Here is a 22293-nt window from a genome sequence, read left to right as displayed (position 1 = left end):
GCGCTGCGGCTTTGTCGAGCTCCCCGCCGCCAGGCGCTAGGCGCAGCGCCGCAGCGCCTCAGCGCCACCGCTCACCTGCGCGTTTGCCCACAGCTCTGCCTGCCGCTGCTGCTGCGCCACGACGCCACGCTCCTTCGCCCCGTGCTGCCCCCCGAGGACCTGGCCGCCGTGGTGGGCGCGTGCTCGCGGTACAGCCGGCGGGGCAGCTTCGCCGGGGACCCACCCTCCTCCACCATGGCCAGCTACCACGCCGGGTCCAGCGGCCGGTCCTCGCTGCAGGGCCAGGGCAGCCAGGGCCTGGCGCCGGGCCGCGGGGAGCGCTGGGCCTCTGCCGCCGGGCAGGTGCTGAGGTCCGGAGCCCTTGGGGGCGGCCCGCAGGCTCACCAGGACCCCGAGCTGAGCCGCGCGCTAAAGACGCTCTGGGACAACGCCGAGGTGCGGGACATGGTCAGGACGCGGCTGCTGCCCCTCGTACGTGAGTGCACTGACGGACACCCCCGACGAACCTTGACCCTCCCCCGTGACTCCTGACCCCGGCAGTGGTGCCCGACAGGTGTCCTCGACGGGCTCCGTGTTCTTGGAGTACCTGGTCCGCCTGCGCCGCGTGGCAGCCCAGCGCCTGGCACGGTCCCCGGAGTCGGAACGCGCCCGCGAGGCCGAGCTGTGCGCGGCGTGGCGCGGCGGCCGTCAGCTGGACGCGGCTCGCGCGCGCCTGGAGGACCAGATCTGCCAGCAAGCCGAGCAGCTCGGCGGCCAGGTAGCGGACAACGCCAGGAGCGTGGCTCTCCTCCGGCACAACGTGAACCTCGTGCGGCGTCAGTGCCAGGATGAAGTGAAGCTCATCGTGTAAGTGGCGGGCGGTCTTCTTGGGGTGCTGCGGGTGGTGAGTGGTTGCTGACTGCCTCCTCTCGCCCTCGGCAGGGACAAGTCGGAGCGCGCCATGGTCCTGGAGTGGCGCAACAGCGAGTACCGTCAGGAGAACCTCAAGGCGGAGCTCACCTCGGCCAGCGACAAGATGGCGGCAACCCTGGCGGCGCACCTGGCCGAGGAGAAAGAGCTCCGCGTCAAGAGGCACAAGATGGAAACCCTACTGCTCACGTGGCTCCAGAAGTTCGACGCCGACGTGGGTGAAAAATTCCAAGAGCACGAAGAGTTGACGGCCGAATACGAGAGTGAAGTGAAGCAAATGGCGGAGCTGACGGTGAGTTGTAGGAAATTAAAATATAGTCCTTCGCTCACCCGCTGATGTCTCCTACTTTCGCCCTCACAGGAGCGGATGTCAGACCAAGAGGAGGAGTATCAGCGGCTGCTGGCCGAGAAGCTGCGTTACGAGAAGGAGGAAGAGGATGAGGTCATCTTCTCGTTGGCGAGCAAGCACGCTGCCAAAGTGATCCAGCGGGCGTGGCGCGGCTACAGGATGCGCAAGCGGCTCGCCAAGGCGGCCAAGAAGAAGGGCAAGGGCAAAGGCAAGGGGAAGGCCAAGCCCAAGTCAAAATAGGACCATTTATTTGAAATAACTATGTAGACATCTAAAATGTACATATATACAATAATGAACAGCAAAACAAAATATTATTTATCCTAGCTCGATAGACAGTGCAGGACAAACACAAGGTCTGACTATTTTTTGTCATGACCCTGACTGGATATTTAGAAGGCTTAAGGCCTTCGACAAGTACTGCATAGTGTTAATGTTTGAGCACATACCCAGGGCAAAAACTTTCTGGAGGAGGGGAACAGCATCCTCTGGAAAAGAACGAAAACAATCAGTATGTAAGTACTTTCTTTCGACTGCATACACCAAAAAGTTGTGTATCACAGCACTACGCTACTTTTTCAATAACAAATAATTGTTTCTGGATACCTTGAATAGACAGGACAACATCTGGCAGACGGTCCATGGCTGTTTGTACTACTTCAGGTTGATTACTGTCTAAACATTTAGAGATGAGACGTAAGGCTGATCCCCCAGCAGCAGCTGATGGATCATGCTTCCAGAATCTTGCCAATAGGGTATGTGATAGATTTCTTATTATACTGGAGGGAGATAATAGAAGAGCACCGATTGGCTCCACAAAATTTCTCAAAATTCCAGGTTGGCGGTAAGATGCGCTTTCTACATCTTGTAGAGCTGAAGTGACTTCTAAAAATTTAAGTCACATAAAGTTGAGTTAAATTAAATATTCATTACTTTGTTGTTTATAACGAATCAAGTAATCAATGTGAGGTGTAGCTTTGACTTACCCTCCCCCTCAGCCTGCTCAAGACGTTGAAGTAATGGTCTCCAGTCCACTTCCTGTTGTATAGGAGGAGCTGCCACGGGAACTAATACCTCGCCGTCAGACTCCTTTTCACCCCCATCAATACTTGATTCCTCAATAGATTCTCGAGGCATTGAAACTCCTGATATTAGAACACACAAACTACTCAACTGAGGCTGTCTGTGCTGCAACTCCCTGAAAGGAATTTGGGAAAATAACAGTTGATTACCAAGTTTGTGCATTATTTGGTATTTGAAGGAAAAAAAAATGTATTCATACCTTAGTAGATTGGCATGAGTTTGAAGGTACCTTACAGCTAGGGTAGCATCATGAGAGACATATGCCAACATTAGAGTAATAGTTCTATTTAATATCTGGCTGATATCTTTAGTCATTCCATAGTTCTACAACAAAAATAGTATGAGAGGGTAGATGGCAAAGTGGCAGTGATACAGAAGAATTATTGAGAAAATACTTACCCGAAAAAGAGAGAAATAGGAATCAAGAGTGTCATGTAGGGCACATGAATGCTGCCTATGAAATAGATATGGTTGGAGCAACTCAAGAATACCCAAAATGTGTTGAAAATAGGCCAGATGATTTCTATTTCGGAAAACATGGTAGTCCAGAAGAGCGCGTCCTCGTAAAGAGGATGCTACCATGGGTAGTTGCCTAAGCACTAGAGCAGGATGAACTGAGGCCATTTTGCGGGCAGCAAGCTCAAACTCTTGAGACCTACGAGGTGCTTCTTTTCCCATGGGAGTGGCAGCAAGTGCAGTTAGGAGTAGGTGGGACATACGATCTAAGACACTGGTTGCATTTTCTGTAGGAAGAAGGAGTAACAATGGTTGATACTTCACTATACTGAAATGCTTTGCCTCAGCATAAATTTACTTTACCTGTAGCTGAAGCTTTCTCAAGGAATTTGTCTGTCTCAATATCCACAAGGTATTTGATCAGACCTGGTATTTTAAAGTATAATCTCAGGAGGAACTGATGTGCCATGTCCGATTTGACACTAAAATAACCAGGAATAAGTTAAAATTACAAGACAATAGGTAAATAACAAATTAGTAACACTGTGTGTACTGATCAATAGATTAAATTTACCCTTTGAATGCATCATTTGTGGCAATATTCAGTAAATGTTTTACAATTCGGGCAACAAGTTCTACATTCTCCTCAGTGCACTGAAGAAGCAAAGGGAGGCGAGATTCAAGAGAATCGCCACTGTCTTGGGCAGCCTCTTCAACAATGTAAGTGACAACACTTTGTAGCTGAAAAATGGATTGCATTAACGGATTTATTTTTAAAAATTCTGGAGCACACTGTATTTTCACTGAACAAGTTTTTCACTAACCTGAATGACAGAAAGACAAAGTACATTCTCCGGTATGGCGTGTTTGGGAGTATTCTTTTCTCTCCCTTGCCATAGCTTAGGGTTACTTGTAAGAGCCCAGAGGAAATCTAAAACAGCTGTAGGCTCATACCTGGCGAAGTGAAACATAGTTCAATAAAGTTGCAAAATAAAATATTATTTTTCCTAAACATATTTGCAAAAAGTATACTCCAAGATGAAAATCTTTTAATTACTCACTCAGGCTCAGCAGATGAAAGCAGATGCTTAACCACTCTATGTAATGTAGCCCAACTAGCTCTGTGAATGAGAAGTGTCAATAGGTAGGGACGGCAGGACATTGTTGTTGTTGAACGTCCAAACAAAAGTTGCAACTGGAAAACAATATCATCACTACTCTGAAACTCTCTAATTCCAACAAAAGGCTGTATAATTCAACCAAACCTACCTGAAGCTTGGGACAAGATCCTATAAGCTCTGGTTCCATGGACACTAGTTTGTCTATAAGTAAGCCCGTGTTTATAGAATCTGATGGTGATTTGGAAATGAGAGCGCATGTGACAGACTGTACAATATCTTTTGTTGTCTGGCATTCTTTTTTCACAACAGATTTGTTAGCACCTAAAGGTACAACAACATTGGACACTCCATTGTCATATTTTTGAACAAAATGCTTTAGAATAGCTGTTAATGGAGATTTTGGAGGTAATTCATTTTGCAGCATAGCTTTAGCAATATGTAAAAACTGCTGCAGAATAGCTGGAGGATAGTCAGCAACATTCTGTAATAAATATGGTCTCATAATTAGCATCCCTTAAGTACATACATAGTGAAGCTAGTGACAAATCAATTACTGGGTCAATCAAAATACCTTGTTGGCCGTTATGATACGAAAGAGAGGACAAGATAATTGAGGTGCTGCAAACAGGGAAGATATCAGATATGTTGCCACAGTTGAAGCAAATGCTGAATGAAAGTATTCAGCAGTAGCTGCCAAAACTCTGCCTTCAGCTGGGCTTTGCTCAAGTTCAACAGCAAGAGTCTGAAATAAAAAAGAAATTGATTGATTGATTGATTGGACCAAACAATTAATTAGTAGCTGTGTGATCACATAGCTAGTTTGAGATATTGTTTGTTTGTGCAGTGAACATACCAACTGCAACAATTTGCACGAAGAAACTTTCACGGAGCGATCAACTTGTGCCAAAAAGATTTCATCTAAGCGGGAACGAACGTCCTGTGGCTGCAATAGCTGACGCCCAACTGCAACTGGTGATCCAATAGGAAAAATATTCTGACGACTTGTGGTTGGAGGTTCTAAGGCCACTGCCGATAAAACATTTTGATAAAGTGCAAATAACAATACAGTAATAATACAGAAGTTACCAAAAAAATCTTGAGACTTACCTGGTAACACAGGCTCATGTAACTGAAGAACTTGAACAAACATGTGACCAGCAGTCGCACCTCTTTGTCGCTGCACAGCAACAAGCTGTGCCATATATACTTTATCTATAACTGCTGTTGCAACTGCAGCGTCATCAAGAAGAACACATGAGTCCAAAGCAGCAAGCAGCTTGCTCATTGATTCCACAGGAATACCAAATGACTGAATGAAAAGAACTAGATCCCTTGGTTCTAAGTCACCAAGAGCAGCTTCAACAAGAACTTCGACTTCTGACCGAATCATTCTAAGCTTTAGCCAATCTGGATACAAAAGAGCTTCTTCTGATGTATCAATAAGGTATGCCTTTGGGTACTGGCCATTCTTGGGAAACCAAGCTTCTAAGAGCTCATCAAAAGTGGATCTGTCACTGCATGGTCCAAATGATAATAAAATCACCATTGCATGGACTACAAGGATGTGCATTGTAGATTCAACACCATTGCTCCAAGTTACTAAGATATCTTGGCTCTCTGACCATGCGGCTGGTGGTTCTCTTCTTGGTTCCCTTGCCTTTGCAAGATACTTATGGAATATTTTCATTAAATTTATTAGGGTCTCATTATTACGTGACCCTTTAAAAGGAACTAATGCAGACATTATGGTGCATCTTTCAACAATTAATGTTGCCATATCAAGAGTTAAATCTGTCATTAATGGTAGGCTGTCATCTATAGCGTACTGAGATAGGAAATGAATGTAAGCTCCAACAAGAATGGTTTCATTTTCCACTTGGCATGCTGCACGTAGAGCTTGAACAACCTGCGGTCGAGCTAACTCAAAATGAGGTATCTGAGGCAAATGACGTAACAGCCATGAATGTTCTCGATCTATCCCATCAACATCCATTACTAATGCCTCATCTTCTAAAGGTGACATAACAAGTTGCAATCCCTTTAGTTTAAAAAAAAGAAAAAGACATACCTTGGATTAAACACTCACTAACACAAACAAAAAAAATAATTAAGATTTGAAAAAAATCTCATACCTTGATAGCCTGCAGGCGGCTAGCTGACTGCATGGAATGCAGACGACGCAAAAAATATTCCAAAACTTCACAAGGGGCATTTGGATCCTGGTTTGGATCCATTAGTACAGACCTTAAATGGCTAATAAGTTGCTGCTGTTTGTTTTGTTTGTCGACTGTTGAACTTAAAAGAAACTCACACAAGCATTGCACTGGAAGGTGGCTGTATAGTAGAAACAAAAAAAGAAAAAGAAAAAAAGAGAGAAAGGAAAGAATTACAATGAGGGAAAAAAAATTGAAAGCAAGCAAGTGTCAGTTAAATTACCTCAAGGCGCCCTCAGAACTCTCAACCAAATCAGCCAACCATGGCATGGAATGAGAGGCACCTTGTCTTTGTATAATGTCAACTAAGAAGTCTGGACTTCGGCAGCGACACAGACGGTGGCCCATCCGGTGAGATTCATTGAGAGAGCGCAGCTGATCCAAGACTAATTGAGGAGGCCTTCGCGGATGACCGGACGGGTCCATCGTGATAAGCTGATAATAGATAAGTACATAGATAATTAATAACACATCAGATGACACCGCAATAGAGAGGCATTTCATATATTATTTTTCTGACACGAACTTGTGATAGGAGTAGACTAGTGTGCTCAGTGATAGTAACTTTGGTTGACTGAGCGGCAAGATGGGACTCAAATTCTAAAATTTGCTGCTTTTCCAATTGGACAAGCTGGAATTCTCTTGCTCTAAGTTCATCTCCATGTTCACCCAAGGAAGGAGGAGGATAAACAAAATGACTGAGGGAGCAGAAAACGAAAAATAAAATGAAACTGCACAAATTTTCAACCCAATGACATGTAAAACATAAGTGAAGAAATACTGACTTAGTAATACACATTTCCATAAATGCCCTTAGAGTAGGGTACTTCTCCCATGCAACTCTTCCAAAAGTTGTAGGGTTGTGTGTGGCAAGTAATAATAACATAATCCAAGCCTTCCAATAAACATTAGAAATGGCTAGTTGAGGAGGTGTGTACCTTTAAAAATGAAATAAATAATAAATCAGTTTCAGTATGATGAGCAAGAAGGCCAAGAACTGAGAAAGGCATATTAAATAATATTAATACCCTTTTGGCAAAATTATATTTTCTGGGTAATGATAAGTGCTCAGGTTGAAAATCAGATCAATTATTTCCACCTTATTAGCCTCAAGCATATTGCTTCCTTCAGAGCTAAGACCTGAGGCTCTTTTCAGCAATTGATCTGATAGATCCATTGTCTCTTGAGGACTAATTGGATGATCCTATAATATTGTGAAGAGACAAGTATTAGACTGTATAATACTGAAGGTAGCTCAACATATTACATATACACATCCTTCATATGCCCTTTTTCTTCATTACCTTAGAGAGACCTATTAAAAGGATTCGCATCAATGTGTGTTGAAGAAGGGGAATTTCAGATGCCAAACGTAGCAGGCTAAGGCGATCAGCTTCTTGAGGCCAGTTGTCAACTTTATAATAGTGTTCAGCTTGACCCATAAACATGATCTAGACCAAAGACATGTCGTTCATAACTTTCTCCACACAACAATGACCACAAAGTTTTAAAAATTATTCATACAGTACCTTGTGAATACCAAGAACATATTCAAGTTGAGTTGGTCTGTACAAACGAAGCACAATTTCATGATGCCACCACATTGCATCCTGCTGAATTTTTGCAATAGTCATTTGGAAGTTCTGTTAACAGCAAAGACAGAAGAATAGTTCATGAGATATGAATTACATAAAGAAAGATTGATTGATTTAAAAATCACCAATGCTATAGCTTGCCTGATAGATTCCTATGTCTTTTTTGTCACCCTTGGCTACATGGCTAGCCGCCTCTTTAACAGATGGCGAGATTGCAAGAAAAACACACAGACAAACAAGATCTACAATGACCACATACATGCGTTCCTTAAAGTCAAAGTCTCGGAAAGTGGTTTTGTGCTCAGGAGCGTCAGACATAAGGGCTCGACAAAATGAATTGATATCTAAATCGTGTCTTAAATTACGAGTTAGTTCACGTAAGAATCCTCTTAGAGCTCGGTGGAAGTCCTCCCTATTCATAAGAATTTCCTGAAGTACATGCGCTAATAAAATGGGAGCATTTTCTGGGGAGATTTGAAACATTGTTGTGATTACAGCCATGTTATTTGAATTACGAGCATTTGATAATTCATTGTAGACAGTGTGCTTCATGAGAGAACTTAAATTCTCAGGGTTTGCATTAACAAGTTCTTTAATGCTTGACAGATAAAAATTTATGAGTGCTTTGGTCTTTAGCCTTATCTTTATGATATTACTCATGACTTCAATATCACGTTGAGTATGAGTGCTGCAATTAACACAAACATACATAAGCAGCTCTTGAGCTGGTCTTGTCAACTTAGGATTCTGGAGCCACATTTCAAGCCGCTGTGTTGCATTAAGTCTAACTTCCACAAGACCACAAGTTGCAGATAACATTCTCAAAAAATTTCTAGTGGTGTTTTCTGGAGGTTGGCGTCGAAGTAATTGTTCTTTGATAGCTTCTGTGACAATAGATTCCACAACATCATACGAGCCATTGTATCTTGGCATGACAGGAAATTCATGCTTGTTGTCGGTGATGTTCAAACCAAGCTCTTCTTTTATATCCTTTATGTCATCATCATCACCCATAGCCGAAGAGGGAGATGAACATGTACTGCTCAATCCAGCTACATTAGGTGGAACTAGACCCAAATCTGGAGGCAGCTGAGATTTAGTTGGGTGTTTGGTATTGAATGCTGTGACAACATTATCTACAAATCCTTTGCATTCCTCCATATCAACCCACACCCGCTCATTCACTGCATCTTCAATGTAAAGCTAGAACATAATGTTTAAGTTAGGCATTAATCAAATTAACTATTTTATAGTAAAAGTCAAGAACTCACTTTTACAAAGGTGTCAGGCCAATGCTTATTCTCATTGAATGCTCGCATTAACAGCCCTGTCACTAAAATGGGAACTAAAGGGTTGCTTTTGTTTTTCATTCCTAAGGTAACATCTCTCCGTAACAGTGAGCACAATGCTTGTGGTACTGGTTCAATAGCCATTAGTGATGGACGAATTTTTCCCAAGTAAAGTAGACTCAAATAGAGGCAAGGATCCAGTTTTCCCCTTTGAATTTTGATTGCCCTTAAGGCACCACATATCTGTCCAACCTTGAAAACAAAAACGAAACTATAAATAAATAAATTTACTTCAAATAAAATTGAATAGATGAACATACCACTTTATCTGTTTGTCCTAAATCATTAGATTTTAGGACTTCTGCTACAAGTTCAGAAGCTTCTGTATCAATGGCGATTGTTTCCCACACATCAGCTCCCGGAATCAGAGGAGCACTAACTGAAGGACCAGGGCCAGCACCACCTCTATGAATTGCACCAACGCTTGGAACTATTTTGGGTTTTTTTGCCAACATGGACATACTAGAAGGTGCAGCTTCTCTTTTCCTGTCAGTAGGTCCTGGAATAATTTCACACATTAAATTTAGGAAACAACTATAGTTGTAGGTTATAATAATTCATTTCTATACCTGGCAAACCATGACTAGATCCAGGTTTAGGATGCGGTTGAGATGGGCGCTTGGAGTCTCCTGAATCTACTCTTGATGGTGCTTTAGAGCCAAGAGCAAACACGTTAACAGGGTAGTTGTAATTAGGTTTGCCTTTGCCGCCCCGACCAGACATCCCTTTTCCTCGTTCCATGCTGACAGATTCCTGAAACCGCAATTACCGTGAAAATTTCCAATATCATATTTGACTGACACAGTTACAGCTGAGTATATGGATGAAAATGTGTCATTACAGAAACAATAAAATATTAAAATGATAAATTTCATGGCTAGCTTTTTCAAACAGAAGTGAACGGTGAGCATTGTAGAATGTGAATGCCAGAAAACATCCATAAACAAAAACTATCCTAACCTTGTGACAGTCAAGAAACGACGATTTTATGGGTTTTGCGTTTCTACGAACTTGTTACGGGAGGCCATTGGCGATCATTGCGTGTATGGTCATTAAACATATGATAACATCATGGAGACATTCAAAATATAAACACACATCAATGACAATAAACAGTGTTCAACGACAACACCCGCCGCCGACCGCCTGCTTTTTGCCTGCGGGTGCGTATTGAAGGTTTCCTGCCTGGAGTCAGTTCGTCCAGGCTTTCTGCGGTAGAGAGCGCCACCACGATAATTTTAGACAAACGATGTCTGCTCTTCTAAAAGCAATTCAAGTCAAAGCTGGAAAATATACTGTCGAGGAATTATCGTGGCTAAGCTAAAAGGTAATGTGCGAAGAGACATTTTCTCAATTTAAGAGTGGTATTGTTATGCAGATTGTTTACGCTATCGGGATTTCCAAGTAAAAGTATGGGTGGTATAGGTTATGTGTTTAATTTAGAGTGTTGTCTGCTATGTGATTGTTAATTCAATGCCCTTATTTGTTTTTAAATAATTTTGTTGACTTGTATTGAATCACAAAGTTTTGTTAAAACTAGCTCATTTACCTTTATAATTTATTGCCAACCTTGAAAGTGTCAATCATCTGTATCCTTGAGATGGTATTATGTTTTCACAACAAATGTGTTCCGAGTTTGTTCCTACTCAATTCCACCTTGCTGTTTAGTTCTACCACTATATGGGTTTGTGAATTCTTAATATCTCTCTATATTGTTGAACCTCTGACCACTTCCTATCATCATAAATTACTCTAAATTTCAATCTTATTACATAACCAACACATGTTCTTAAATACATCTGAATTTACTGACAATAATGTTTTTCTTGAGCAAACTACATTTATTTTTCTAGACAGCCCCATGCAATGGGGGCGAACGAAGGACAGCAGGTCTTCCAACTCCAACATGTCCTATCTGCTGAAAACATTCAACTTAGTGCACGCTCTCAAGCAAACAATCGACAAATTATAGCTTTGGTAACACAGTATGTATTTTTATTTTCCTACAACACCGTCTAGAGGAAACTTAATCTTTGCTTGTGCCAGCTGTAGAGAAAGTTGTTCAAAATTGTTATTGCATCTTTGCAGGAATGGTGATCTTATTTTATACTATATCAATGGGGAAGCACCTGCAGTATTGAGAAGGGTTCCATGGTTCTTAGAAAGAGAAAAGAGAATTACATCCTTAGCATTCCATCCAGCTGGTTCCTGGCTTTTAATTACTGGTCAGTATTTTCTCTTAATTATTTCTATTAATATTCCTTTTTTCTTTCTATATCATTTTTATTTCTTCAAAAGGTTGGGATGGATTTTTACATATAGTTCCTGCCTTATCCCTTGTGGATCCCAAATCAGTTTGTGATCAAAGCTGGAACCCATTAGATCTAACTTCCTTCCCAGCCGTTACAACATCTCCCCCAACATGCTGTGTATGGTGGCAGAGTACTGCTCTAGGTCATCAGGTATTTATGTCATGTTGTTTTAGTATAACAATTTCAAGTGAACTAATTACAAATTGATTTTATAATATTTTTTTCTGTGACAGATGGGATTAGTTGGCACAGAGTCAGGAGACATTGCATTGATAAACCTGAATACTGGCCAACGCCTAGGAACAAGAAAAATATCAGGCTCATTGTCCATGCTTCATGTTTGCCATGATAACTCCGATTCAGCTTACCTCTTAGTAAGAGAATTCTAATTTTTTCACTGAATTTTTATTGTACTCAAATTAACAAAAAAATATAATTTTTAGATGACATGTGAAGATAGACAACAATGGCGTGTTCTTTTAGAAGATAGAGATGGTAGCTGGTTTTGGCCTGAAGAACCTGGAAAGAGCACTAACAGAATACTTTTAAGGTTTGTCTTTGATCTAATAATCATATCAAAGGAGTAAATTACATTTTTATTTTAATCTTGTGTTTCATGAAATTTTTTCCTCTTGTAGGGATGAGATAAATGGCCTTTCCCCAGCACCTTCTACTCGGTCGAGGCTACAAGGACTCAAGCAAATGTCAGTTGAGAAGATAGCAATCATTCGCCAAAAGCTGGCTGAAACCAGATCAAAAACAACAACTACTAGTCTTAGTACTAACTCAAATGTGACAAGTAGGAGAGGTGTGTGTGTTTGCTAGATGCTTTCCTATATTTCATCTACTTAAGTTAATGGATACAATAATTATCTCTGTAAAAGTTACTTATAGGGGTGTGCACATTATTTCATAATAGTTCAAGTTCATTATTTTATTATTATCCTGCAGGTAGCAGCAGTAGTGACGGTTCTGCTCGGAGCTCGGATGCTTCTTCAACTCCCAGTGCTAACATTGTTCCCCAGGTGGAAAATTTAAGGTGGATAGTAAATGCGTTTTTGTGGCCCCAAACACTCCGGGGTCGACAGGTTCTTTCTGCTTATCATGCACAATCAAGCTTTGTTTCAGTAAGTAACATTTTCCCACACTAGCACTGGTTCAATTTTCATAACAGATACAAACGTAATATTTTTTTTTCAGATGTATAAGATCGAAGATTTGGAGCAGCCACCTGCTTATGGTCACAAATTGTTATTCCCATGTCGAGATATGTTAGTTACCGAACGTTTTCTTTATTTGACTGACACAACAGCAAAGCGCTTTGCTGTTGTATCAAGTAAACTGTCTGAGTGTCGCAGGCATGATGATTTGGTGAGAGCATTTTGCATCTATTTGCTTGGGAATTTGTATGAGTTTTGCCTGATTTAGGAATGTGAATAATCAAGATTCATTTTTCAATTTTAGGAGCAAAGTCCAGAATCAGTAGTTGATTTGTTTGAATTTCCCGGTGAAGAAAGAATCGTCGCACTTTACAAAGTTTCTAATTCAAGAGTCTTCCACAGCAGTACAATTCCTGTTGTTTCTGCAAGTGGTTCTAGTGTTAAATCCTCAAAACATTTACAAACTGAGGTGAGAATTTTAAGTTTGCAGTGCCCTTTTCATACCTTTATTTGCTGGCTAAACATTGAAATATTTTTTTAATATAATTTCTTCAGAATACAACTGCTAAATCTGCGACAGAAGCTCCAAAATCTCATGAGCAATGGCTAGAACAGGAAATAGAAAAGTTAAGAGGGCAACCGGTGGACACATGCATTTTAGTGACTAGTCATGGCGTCTATCATGTAGTTCTAAAACAATGCCCAGTGAAAAAGGTTTTAAATCATCTTTTGGCCGGTTAGTAAACTGACTTTAAATTTACAATCTCGAGTTGAATATTGACCACAAATAATTTGACAATTTTTTTTTTTTTTTTTTTGTTTTTTTTTTTGTTTTACCATTAAAGGTGTTGAACCAGATAAGGCAGGGCAGTTACTGTGTGCTGAGTCCCTATCCCGTATGTTTGGCCTTGACCTCCAGAAACTCCTTGAGCTAGCTGGTGATATCCAGCTTTACAAAGGAAATTACATCAAAGCGATTGAACTCTTCAAATTAGCAAGGGTATGTTGATGTGGTTTTAATTTCAAATTAACTGAAGCCCTTGAGTGATAAGAAATGTAACATGTAAATCTCATAATGTTTTGTTTCCAACTGATTTAGTGCCGACAAATTAAGTGGATTGTGAAACTTGCTGCTGGAGGACACTCTTCCCAATTATTAATTGCCCTACAAGAAGGAGCATTGAACAGTTCTCAGGAGGCTAATCCCCTTGAACGCTGTCAGCTTTCAAATCTTGCCGTTCTTTGTCAAGCCCAACAATACCTTGCTACCCAGTCAACTGATATATTTAATGGATTTTTGTAAGTATTTTGTTTTACAATTCTGTAAGCAAAATCTTTTACCAAAACCTGCAAGTTTACCATTCTAATAAATATAACTTTTTGTCATCATTAGAAAATTTTTGAAACTTAACCAACATTATGACGAACTAATGGCTGTCAACATATTTGGCCAAAACCATTTATGGTCATTTCTTAATGAGCTTGCTTGCTTCCGTGGGCTTCTTCCTGAAGTTCTTGAGGCCCAAGCAAAAATGATGTCGCATGCTCTAACTGACTGTGAAACTTCACAAAAACAGCAGAAGTTGCTTCTGATATCTCAATGTGAGTCTCAACCTGTATATTTCTAACTTGGGTCAGACAAAATTTTAATCTATTTTATTCATTTTATTTTCTATTTATCAGCTGGCTTTTGGGAATGTGTCAGTGAAGGCTGCCTTCGAGAAGCCTTTCTTCAAAGGCCTCAATTGGTTCGCATTCATTCTAGTTTTGTGAAATCATGCCTTGGTGTGTTAGAACTGAATATTTTAAAGGTATGAACTAGAAACTTGATTTCTATGTACTGTCTTTTTAATATTTTATATTGTTTTGTATATTAGAGCAAAGGATATATAAACTTGAAATTTTGTCCTCTCTAGCGCCTAGCTACTCTGTACGATCCAACAGACCCAGCCCTTCGACCTGGTCTTCTTCAACTTTTTAGATCTAATCGTTCAAGGGAAGGTAGTAATGAACGAGAGCTTTCTCTATCTTTTGATAGTGCTTCTATCAGTTCCTATTCTAGTGACTTCATTGAAACATCTGCAACATCTGTAAGTTTCAAACATTGATTTCAATCTATTATAATCTGCATATATTCTCTAAATTCTCTGCTGGAGCCCATATTATTATATTTTATTGCAGGAAAATGTTGCAGTTATGGAAGAAATTGTTATGACATTTTTACTTATACTCCTACAAATTTCTCACAAAAGTCATGATTGTGAGTATCGACCTGATCTTGCCTCTAGTGTAATCAGATTACCCAAACGAATGACTGATACACTTCCATCTCAGGTAAAAGAAAATACTCAACAGAAGTTGAAATTAAATCCTTGAGACAATAACTATTTTGAAACTTGTATTTTTAAATTTGTGTTCTTAGGGTGTGGAAGTGCTGTCATTAGTTACTTGTGAACTAGCTGCAGGCTATGGCCATGGAGCATTGGTTCGAAACTCTGGTCTTTTTACTTGGGGGCGAAATATTCAAGGCTCTTTAGGCATTGGCCCAAGTATGACTCGCCTGAGTCAGCCTCGGCCAATCCTAACATTCAACTCCCTTAGGACTCGTGTTTTAAGTGTAGCTTGTGGTCAAAACCATACTTTAGCTCTAACTGAAAATGGGGTGAGTTGAGTTGTTTTTTTACTGGCATGTGTAAAACACACACTGCAAACCTTCCTTATATTTTTCCATTTCTCTTGTAGTTGTACTCCTGGGGATCGTCTATTTACGGACAACTTGGGCTGGGAAAGATTTCTCAATCTCCCTACCCAAGATTAATTACAGCTTTATTAGACTACCGCATAGTAGCAGTTGCAGCTGGTCAGTATCACTCATTAGCTCTTACTTCAACAGGAAGGTAAGCATACATTGTTTCCAAAATAGATGTACTTGTTGATCAAAGTATTTCGTCTTTATAAAACTATTCTTTTATTTTGTAGGGTATTCACTTGGGGTTGGGGTGTCCATGGTCAGCTTGGGCATGGCTCTGTTGAAAATTACTCCTTTCCTTCTGCAGTACATGCTTTTGAGGGTCAGGTAAGTAGTTCTGCTTTTAAATAAATTTTTCCACCTATATGAACAATAATGAATTACTACTTATCTTTATGTCTCTTAGGTTGTTAGTGCTATAGGTGGAGGACATGCTCACAGTTTGTTCCTGTTGAGTTCTGGCCAAGTATTTGGTTGTGGTTCTAGTGTTTTCGGTCAGCTGGGAACTGGAAGTAATAGCAAAAGTAGTTTACCAGTTCCAGTGTGCAACTTACCAGAGAGCATTACTGCCATTGCAACCGGATACTTCCACAATGTAAGGGATATCTTACCTCTATTTTTTTTTTTTTTTTTGTATAATAATCAAAATAATGACGTTTTCATTTTCTTTTACAGTTAGCAATCAGTAAATCTAACCGTCTGTATATTTGGGGTTCAAGTCCACAAGTTCTGCGCATGCAAGCACAAGCACAAAAAAAAGCTAGAATGCTTTTGCAACAGCAACTACTGCAGCAGCAACAACAGCAACAACAGCTACAGCAACAACACCTAGAAATTCAAATGCAAAAAGATGAACACAAAGAATTGAGTCCTTCTCCACCAGCAAGGCCACCTGTACCACAAATAGCTGGTGCACATAGTAAAATTGGTGGTCAGGAAAAAGAATCGAGTGATGACTACCCTGATGACCAGTTCCAAATAATAACATTGAAGGATTGTGAGGATAATAATGAGGATAACTGTGAAAATCCTAATGTGGAAAATGGTTCTGTTATGGCTTCTTCAGTTGAAAAATTAGATCCTGTTATTTCCCTTGCTGCTAAGGCCATGAACAATGTACGATTGAATGGTCCTCAAGAAAAGTTTGATGATCCACTGAATGCTACATCCATGTTCCCAATGCTGAGCTCAACCGATGCACCATCTGTAGAAAACTCTTCAATTCCTGGTGTATCAACTCTACAAAATGAAAAGGGATCAGAAAGCCTTGATAAGTCTGTTCTTCCTATCCCTGATTTGTTAGCAGAGGCAGTCCCAAAAGTTGCTGTTGATCTAGTCCAAACCTCAACAAAAGTAGTGGTGTCTTCTCCTCAAACAGAAGTGGTTACGGTTCCTTACGTCAGTGCAGATACAGAAACATCACAAATTCATCTCTTACCTGTTTTAGTAGATACTTCATTGGTTGAAGGCTTGATAGCAGAGGTAACTTTTCATCCTAGTTTCACTAGAAAAATATTTTTAAGAATATATGAAATTTTTATTATCTTTTGTGCAGGTGGCTTGTGGCTGTCATCATTCTTCTCTTGTAACTGAAGAAGGTCGAGTTTATACATGGGGAAGGAATATTGATGGGCAGTTAGGGCACAGTGGTAGGAAAGAGGCTGTTATTCCAACTCTTGTACCTGATATTCGAGCTGCTCAAATTGCATGTGGTGCTGATTTCACTTTAGCACTGCATGCAGATGGTCAAGTCTTTGGTTGGGGAAGCAATGCCACTGCTCAGGTACCTTTATTTATATTTTTAATTACATTTTTTAAATCGAAGGTTGTTAGAGTGTAAGGAAATAGTGTAAAACCTAAAATAAAAAATTATGCCATTTCTGTGTTAGGTTGGACGAATGCCTCAAAAAGAACCAAATAAAGGTTTGGAGGGGAAGACAATAATGTTAAGCACAAGTAAAAGGGTCATTAAAATTCCCAACAGTGCAAATAATCGTGTTGAAAACCCACAAGAAATTCTAGGAATACCGCCTAGTAGTCCCACTCCTGCTTACTCTAGTGCTACATTAAGTGCTGCACCTGCTGCTGTATGGGTAAGATTCTTGTTCATTCACTGGATTGATTTTTTACTTGATTACTTTTTTATTGTTGGTTTGTTGATCTTTGTAGGCTACTGAATTAAGTACACTTGAGAAACCACCTTATGGTTCGCTGACTCTTCATTGGGCGTTGCATCGATTTTTCCCTTACTGCAATCATGCATCTTTGCTGCAAAAGGTCAGTAAATAATTTACTGTTTATTATTAATTATTACTGAAATATCCTAGGATCTTTTACTCTTGTGTTTCAACCATCAGGCACTGCAACACAACAATTTACAAGCTGCAGGGCGCCTAGCACTTCTAGCCAAAGATATTCCAGCTTCATTGGGTTACCATTTGGATGCCTTTATTTTGAGTTGGAAACATTACCCCGGTTTAAATGAGAATATTGATGGCACAAGTGTAGATAAGACAATAATTGATAACCAAGCAAGCCAAGTTCAGCCAGATATATGTGCAAAAGCAGTTTCAGTTGATTATTTGGAACATACATCCTCAACAGCAACTCTAACAGATGAAAATGGGGGATCATCTCATACCAATAATTCCAGCAATAACTCTGAGATCCACGCTTTTGCTGTCCAAGGTGGTAATGAAGAAATGTCTGAAGGGACTGATTCAGAACACACAAAATCAAATCAACAACCATCAGATGAAACATCAAGTTTAGCATCAGTGAGCCTGGACGAGCAGGATGTTTCCCTAGCAAAATCGGGTTCACCTCTTGAGGTTGATGGCATGAGTGAGTCAGTAGAAAAGGCAGATGAGCCTCCAAATTTCAGCTCAATTCAATCAGGTAAGCAGAATGTCAAGAGTGAAAGATGGCTCCAACATGAAGTATTCCGACTCATTGAATTGCACATGAGTCTGGTTGAGGAAGAAGATCAAGATGAAGCAGTCATCTCTCTTCTATTAAGAAAGGTGAGTTAGTGATACTTTTTCATTTGTACAATCTAAATAAACTTTGGTGGAGAGAAAATATATACTTGTCAACTCTCTCAATTTATCATTTCTCTAGACTGTTTCATTTTGGGTCAAAGAAGGCTTGGCATGTTCAATTCTTGAGGACCTAATAAGTCAGCATTGGGATGAGCTTTCATACCCATTTGCTGTCTTACTGTTTTGGTATGTCTTTCCAATATTTAATTGAAATTATTATAAGCATTTCTTCTATAAATGACAGGGTGTTATCTCTTAATGTTTTCTTCCAGCTCTGATTTTGATGGTAAGGAAAAAATAATGGAGAACTTGTCAACAAGTTTTATGATAAAGCTGTGCTCATCCCTGGTCACACTGATGAAAAATAGTATGTTCTTTTTCTTTAAATTATATTGATTCTCATTCATACTTATCTGGGCTTTGATATGTAACTTTCTCTTTATGTTAAATAGAGGGTGATTGTCCTGAGCTAAATGCTGTTCTAACCAGCTTAGTGGCACAAAAGAGCTTTTGGAAGCCTTCCATTGAAACACCTCCCAGCATCGACCAGATTGTGGAACACATGAAAAACAGTGCTGTCGCTGATCAAGCTCTTCATATCGAACCTATTCATGTGGGTCAAAATTTCCAAATATGATCATATTTTACAAGTTTCTGACTACCTAAAGCGCTTAACAGATAAACAATTTCTCTTTCCATAGGATTCCCTAGACAATAACAACATAGTCGCTTTTTCATGTGGTCATCAGCTTAATTGGCATGACTACAATGCTGAAGTTGCAGCAGCTCGTACCGAGGGTTCAGCACTAGGCATTGTACTGTCCGATGGTGAGGATGTGGTTTATCAGCATGCCTGTCCTTCTTGTGTGGCTCAGTACTTGCAGCGTATTAAACTGTGATGTATTGCTAATTAGTTTGATAGGTTCTATGGTGTTTTTTTACTGTTGCATTAATATAGCTAGATGCAACATATTGGCCAGAATTTTTTTTAAATATAATTTTAGCTGATTGGATAAACTGAAGTCTGAGGGTGACTTAAATAACTATACAGTGTAAAAACGTGAAATCACTTGGATATCTTCTTTGCGAGCTCATACTTCTGAGACTGTGGGGAACTGATTTCTACCTGAACACTTACATGCAAATTATATATCTTGATGGACGCTCAAATTGACCATTTTATAAAAATAGCGATTTTTATTGCTTTTTATGAACTTAGTGGGAAAACATAACTTAAGAATAATTGTAAGCATGCCACTTGTCTCCCCTTTTCTGAAGAAAACACTTCAGCAAAATGCACTTGATCATATATTACTTTACAGCTGAAATGGACATAAAGTGACTTGAACAACTAATGTTTAAACATTGGAGTTAATCTATCATCCAGGCATGGCCTGTTCCGGCCTAGGGACTCTGGACGTGACCTACCGTACGTAATCTATCTTAGGGTAGACAGGACAGATATCCAGTCATAGCAGGTAACATATTTTTATTTTTTGAAGTGCAAATATTACAGTTCACTTTGTATGATCAAGTATGTTTGGCTGAGCATGATGAATTTGAGAGAACATACTTGTTGCAATTAATGATGATGAATGAAATTTATGATGTTGTAATTTTAATAGTTATCCCTAATTTTATTTTTAAGAGATATGCTGCTCTTGATGATGAGCATTTTACTATTTGTATATTTAAACATCAACAATATTTTGTCAAATTTATAAAAAATTGTTGATTGGGAAGCTTCAGTAAATGTATGCTTACGGTTTCTGCCAGGAGATCAATTACAGCATTTATTATGTGAAGTCGAACTGATTGGAAGTTGTTTTCTTTTATAGAAGGCATTGGTTAAATGTAAAAATGTTCTAATGATTGGAGTAGGTATAAGCTTTGCAATGACTAGAAGCTACAGGAAGCTCATCCGCTGTTTAAAGTAAACTTGGTACAAATGTAATTGTTGCCATATTTATTGTTATCTATTACAGTACATACATGTGGAAAATAGATTTTCTCAAGCAATTGGTGCCAGCGTCTAGGGATGGTGGTCAAGCACAATCGAAATGCCACTATTCTAAATCAACTGATTTTTCTTGATGGCGTGCAATCTCTTATGACAGAAAATTAATCAATCAAAGTTACCGAAAGATTTGAGTTTTGTTACAATACTATACTTAAATACAGGATATTTTTAAAACTGTAAATCTTTTCCCTTTCCCTTTTTCTTTATCTTTTGTGCACTTACCTATGTTTGTGCTAATCATTGAGAGGATCAATCTTAGTTAAATTGCTTTACTAAATGTGTGATGAAAATGTGATAATATGTTGTAAGGAAGAGGTCTCAAAAGCTGTGATGAGGATTCTGCTTGTAAGCTTCAAGCAATTGTAGTGTTTTCCCTTGGGTTAATCAATCATTTGTCTTTTTATGTCAGGCCAACTCTGTGACGTCAACATAATACATTTGGAGGTACTCTTGAGTATGTGTAGTTGCTGTTAGTTGACTCAATTAGAAGAAGCTTTTCATAAGTATATATATTTCTAATCTGGAATTTTGTGGACATTTTGTTGCATGTAGTCTACTACTAACACTTGGAGTACCATTTAAAAGACATGTGTTGAAAGTTGTGGTTCCAGAAAATGCTAAAAAAAATTACTCTCAGCATAAACATTAAAAACTCGCTAGGAAGAAGTATTAGCTATTGAAACCGATGCATTGTAGAGTTCATTGTTATTAATATTGCCTGTTCTTAGTGTGTATGTTTGATATGGTATAGTTTTCTTTGTTTGGTTAATCTCTATTTGTGTTTATTTTACTTCTTATTTGTTTCTTCTTTATTCTTTTATCTGATTGTTTCTTCTTTAATTGAAAAAAATGTGTTCCAGCCTACCCTATTCCATGGGTTTTAAAAAATAGTTGTGTATTTCTTAAGAAGTGCCATCAACTCACTTCTTTGCCTTTCAAGGGAAATAAATATCTGGTGACAATTTCACCAACATTATGAAACACTTCCACTTGATTTGAATGGCATTGAAATCTACTTTAAATCTATTTTGCTCTTTCTCCTGGAGCTTTCTCTCTTTCTAGTCAAAAAATAAGTTGCCATTTGTTATTTTGAAAACAGAAATGGAAAAGGTTGTAAATGTAAGCAGCTTTTGTAGCCATGCTAAAATCCCATCAAATGTAACAAAGAAGACTGGGGGGTTCGTAGTTAACAATTAGGTGCATGATTATTTAGTCTTTTGCTTTGCAGTTTCAATACCAGTTTTATACTTTTAGAGCATGTAGTGCAACACCCAAGAGCAGCTGCACTTCACAAATATTATATCTTACATTAAAATTCATCTTTGACTTGTATGTTGTTTTTTGTACATAAGTACATGTCTTCAGCTCAAAATATGATAAACTTTGGACCATGAAGTTCCTGTGCTTCCCTTTTGATGGATTCGCTTTTGGAAGATCAAGCAAAGACAGTCTGAAAATTGATAACTCAATAATTTTGTTGAGTGTTCAGAAACTGAGATTGGACACATTCATGTGTGCAAGCTTTTTAGCTTTGTTGTTGAGCATTGCTTGAGACTGGTCACATTTGTACTTGTCTATTCACCAATGTTATGTGAAAATGCTATATAAGAATTGAAAACGTGTGCTGAGATCTGATATTGTTTTTTTTCGTCTGCTGTATATTGTACCTAATATATTGGGTACCAATTGTGACTGCATTATTTCAGGCTTGTATTCACTTAAGATAAATTTATCTGAAAGTCTTTTGCACAAAACTTAAACCTCTTAAGCCTTTGTATGGAGTGTTGTTCCATGTTCTCTCATTTTGTAAGTACATACTGCTCTCTATTTTTTAAATCCTTCAATTGCCTTGTTTAGGACCTAAGCACTCTTTGACAAGAAATAAAGTCATGGTGGAAACTATAGTGAGGTATCTTTTCTTCAGTGTATTATTGGG

General features: G+C 39.2%; 3 protein-coding genes across 4 annotated transcripts; 2 read left to right on the top strand and 1 right to left on the bottom strand.

Moving 5' to 3' along the window:
• Positions 1–98: 98 nt before the first annotated feature.
• LOC113205935 (dynein regulatory complex protein 10-like) lies at positions 99–1498 on the top strand. The gene is made up of 4 exons (XM_026421749.2): positions 99–471; positions 554–846; positions 922–1201; positions 1271–1498. The coding sequence occupies exons 1-4, from the start codon at positions 235–237 to the stop codon at positions 1496–1498; spliced, it is 1038 nt and encodes a 345-aa protein (XP_026277534.1). The 5' UTR covers positions 99–234.
• Positions 1490–10251, bottom strand: LOC113205934 (integrator complex subunit 1). The gene is made up of 25 exons (XM_026421748.2): positions 10036–10251; positions 9645–9828; positions 9336–9574; positions 8998–9267; positions 7868–8929; positions 7661–7774; positions 7436–7582; positions 7160–7335; positions 6917–7069; positions 6658–6829; positions 6355–6566; positions 6051–6252; positions 5026–5956; positions 4772–4944; positions 4490–4660; positions 4067–4399; positions 3859–3992; positions 3622–3751; positions 3372–3538; positions 3161–3279; positions 2741–3084; positions 2541–2665; positions 2245–2456; positions 1865–2143; positions 1490–1746 (listed from the first exon to the last, which is right to left on the bottom strand). The coding sequence occupies exons 2-25, from the start codon at positions 9814–9816 to the stop codon at positions 1631–1633; spliced, it is 6153 nt and encodes a 2050-aa protein (XP_026277533.1). The 5' UTR covers positions 9817–9828; positions 10036–10251; the 3' UTR covers positions 1490–1630.
• A 9-nt stretch (positions 10252–10260) lies between these two features.
• LOC113205965 (uncharacterized) lies at positions 10261–22261 on the top strand. Of its 2 annotated transcripts, none has more exons than XM_052265267.1 (30): positions 10261–10402; positions 10929–11060; positions 11164–11300; positions 11374–11537; positions 11621–11761; positions 11831–11937; positions 12026–12195; positions 12339–12514; positions 12588–12758; positions 12852–13016; positions 13103–13283; positions 13393–13547; positions 13647–13846; positions 13941–14149; positions 14231–14358; positions 14464–14637; positions 14729–14881; positions 14970–15209; positions 15290–15444; positions 15527–15623; positions 15703–15891; positions 15972–16778; positions 16852–17079; positions 17186–17389; positions 17466–17573; positions 17654–18319; positions 18417–18523; positions 18610–18704; positions 18790–18950; positions 19039–22261. In XM_052265267.1, exons 2-30 carry the CDS (start codon positions 10942–10944, stop codon positions 19234–19236), a joined length of 5805 nt encoding a protein of 1934 aa, XP_052121227.1. In that variant the 5' UTR covers positions 10261–10402; positions 10929–10941; the 3' UTR covers positions 19237–22261. The 2 variants fall into 2 exon arrangements, with proteins under 2 accessions (XP_052121227.1, XP_052121231.1); XM_052265271.1 differs by having other exon boundaries at positions 10272–10402; positions 10933–11060.
• Positions 22262–22293: the final 32 nt, after the last annotated feature.

The sequence above is a fragment of the Frankliniella occidentalis genome, unplaced genomic scaffold (genome assembly GCF_000697945.3).
Source record: "Frankliniella occidentalis isolate FOCC.00 unplaced genomic scaffold, Focc_3.1 Scaffold2, whole genome shotgun sequence".
Taxonomy (NCBI): domain Eukaryota; kingdom Metazoa; phylum Arthropoda; class Insecta; order Thysanoptera; family Thripidae; genus Frankliniella; species Frankliniella occidentalis.
The sequence above is the reverse complement of the archived record's forward strand: the minus strand, read 5'-3'. Positions and strand labels throughout refer to the sequence as shown.

Coding starts and splice junctions, on each gene's coding strand:
- LOC113205935 (XM_026421749.2), top strand. CDS start 235: ATGGCCAGCTACCACGCCGGGTCCAGCGGCCGGTCCTCGCTGCAGGGC. Junction 472..553: donor GGACGCGGCTGCTGCCCCTC/GTACGTGAGTGC, acceptor GGTGCCCGACAG/GTGTCCTCGACGGGCTCCGT. Junction 847..921: donor GATGAAGTGAAGCTCATCGT/GTAAGTGGCGGG, acceptor CGCCCTCGGCAG/GGACAAGTCGGAGCGCGCCA.
- LOC113205934 (XM_026421748.2), bottom strand. CDS start 9,816: ATGGAACGAGGAAAAGGGATGTCTGGTCGGGGCGGCAAAGGCAAACCT. Junction 6,830..6,916: donor ATGGAAATGTGTATTACTAA/GTCAGTATTTCT, acceptor CTGCTCCCTCAG/TCATTTTGTTTATCCTCCTC. Junction 4,400..4,489: donor GTATCATAACGGCCAACAAG/GTATTTTGATTG, acceptor TATTTATTACAG/AATGTTGCTGACTATCCTCC.
- LOC113205965 (XM_052265267.1), top strand. CDS start 10,942: ATGGGGGCGAACGAAGGACAGCAGGTCTTCCAACTCCAACATGTCCTA. Junction 12,196..12,338: donor AAATGTGACAAGTAGGAGAG/GTGTGTGTGTTT, acceptor ATTATCCTGCAG/GTAGCAGCAGTAGTGACGGT. Junction 18,320..18,416: donor TCTCTCTTCTATTAAGAAAG/GTGAGTTAGTGA, acceptor TCATTTCTCTAG/ACTGTTTCATTTTGGGTCAA.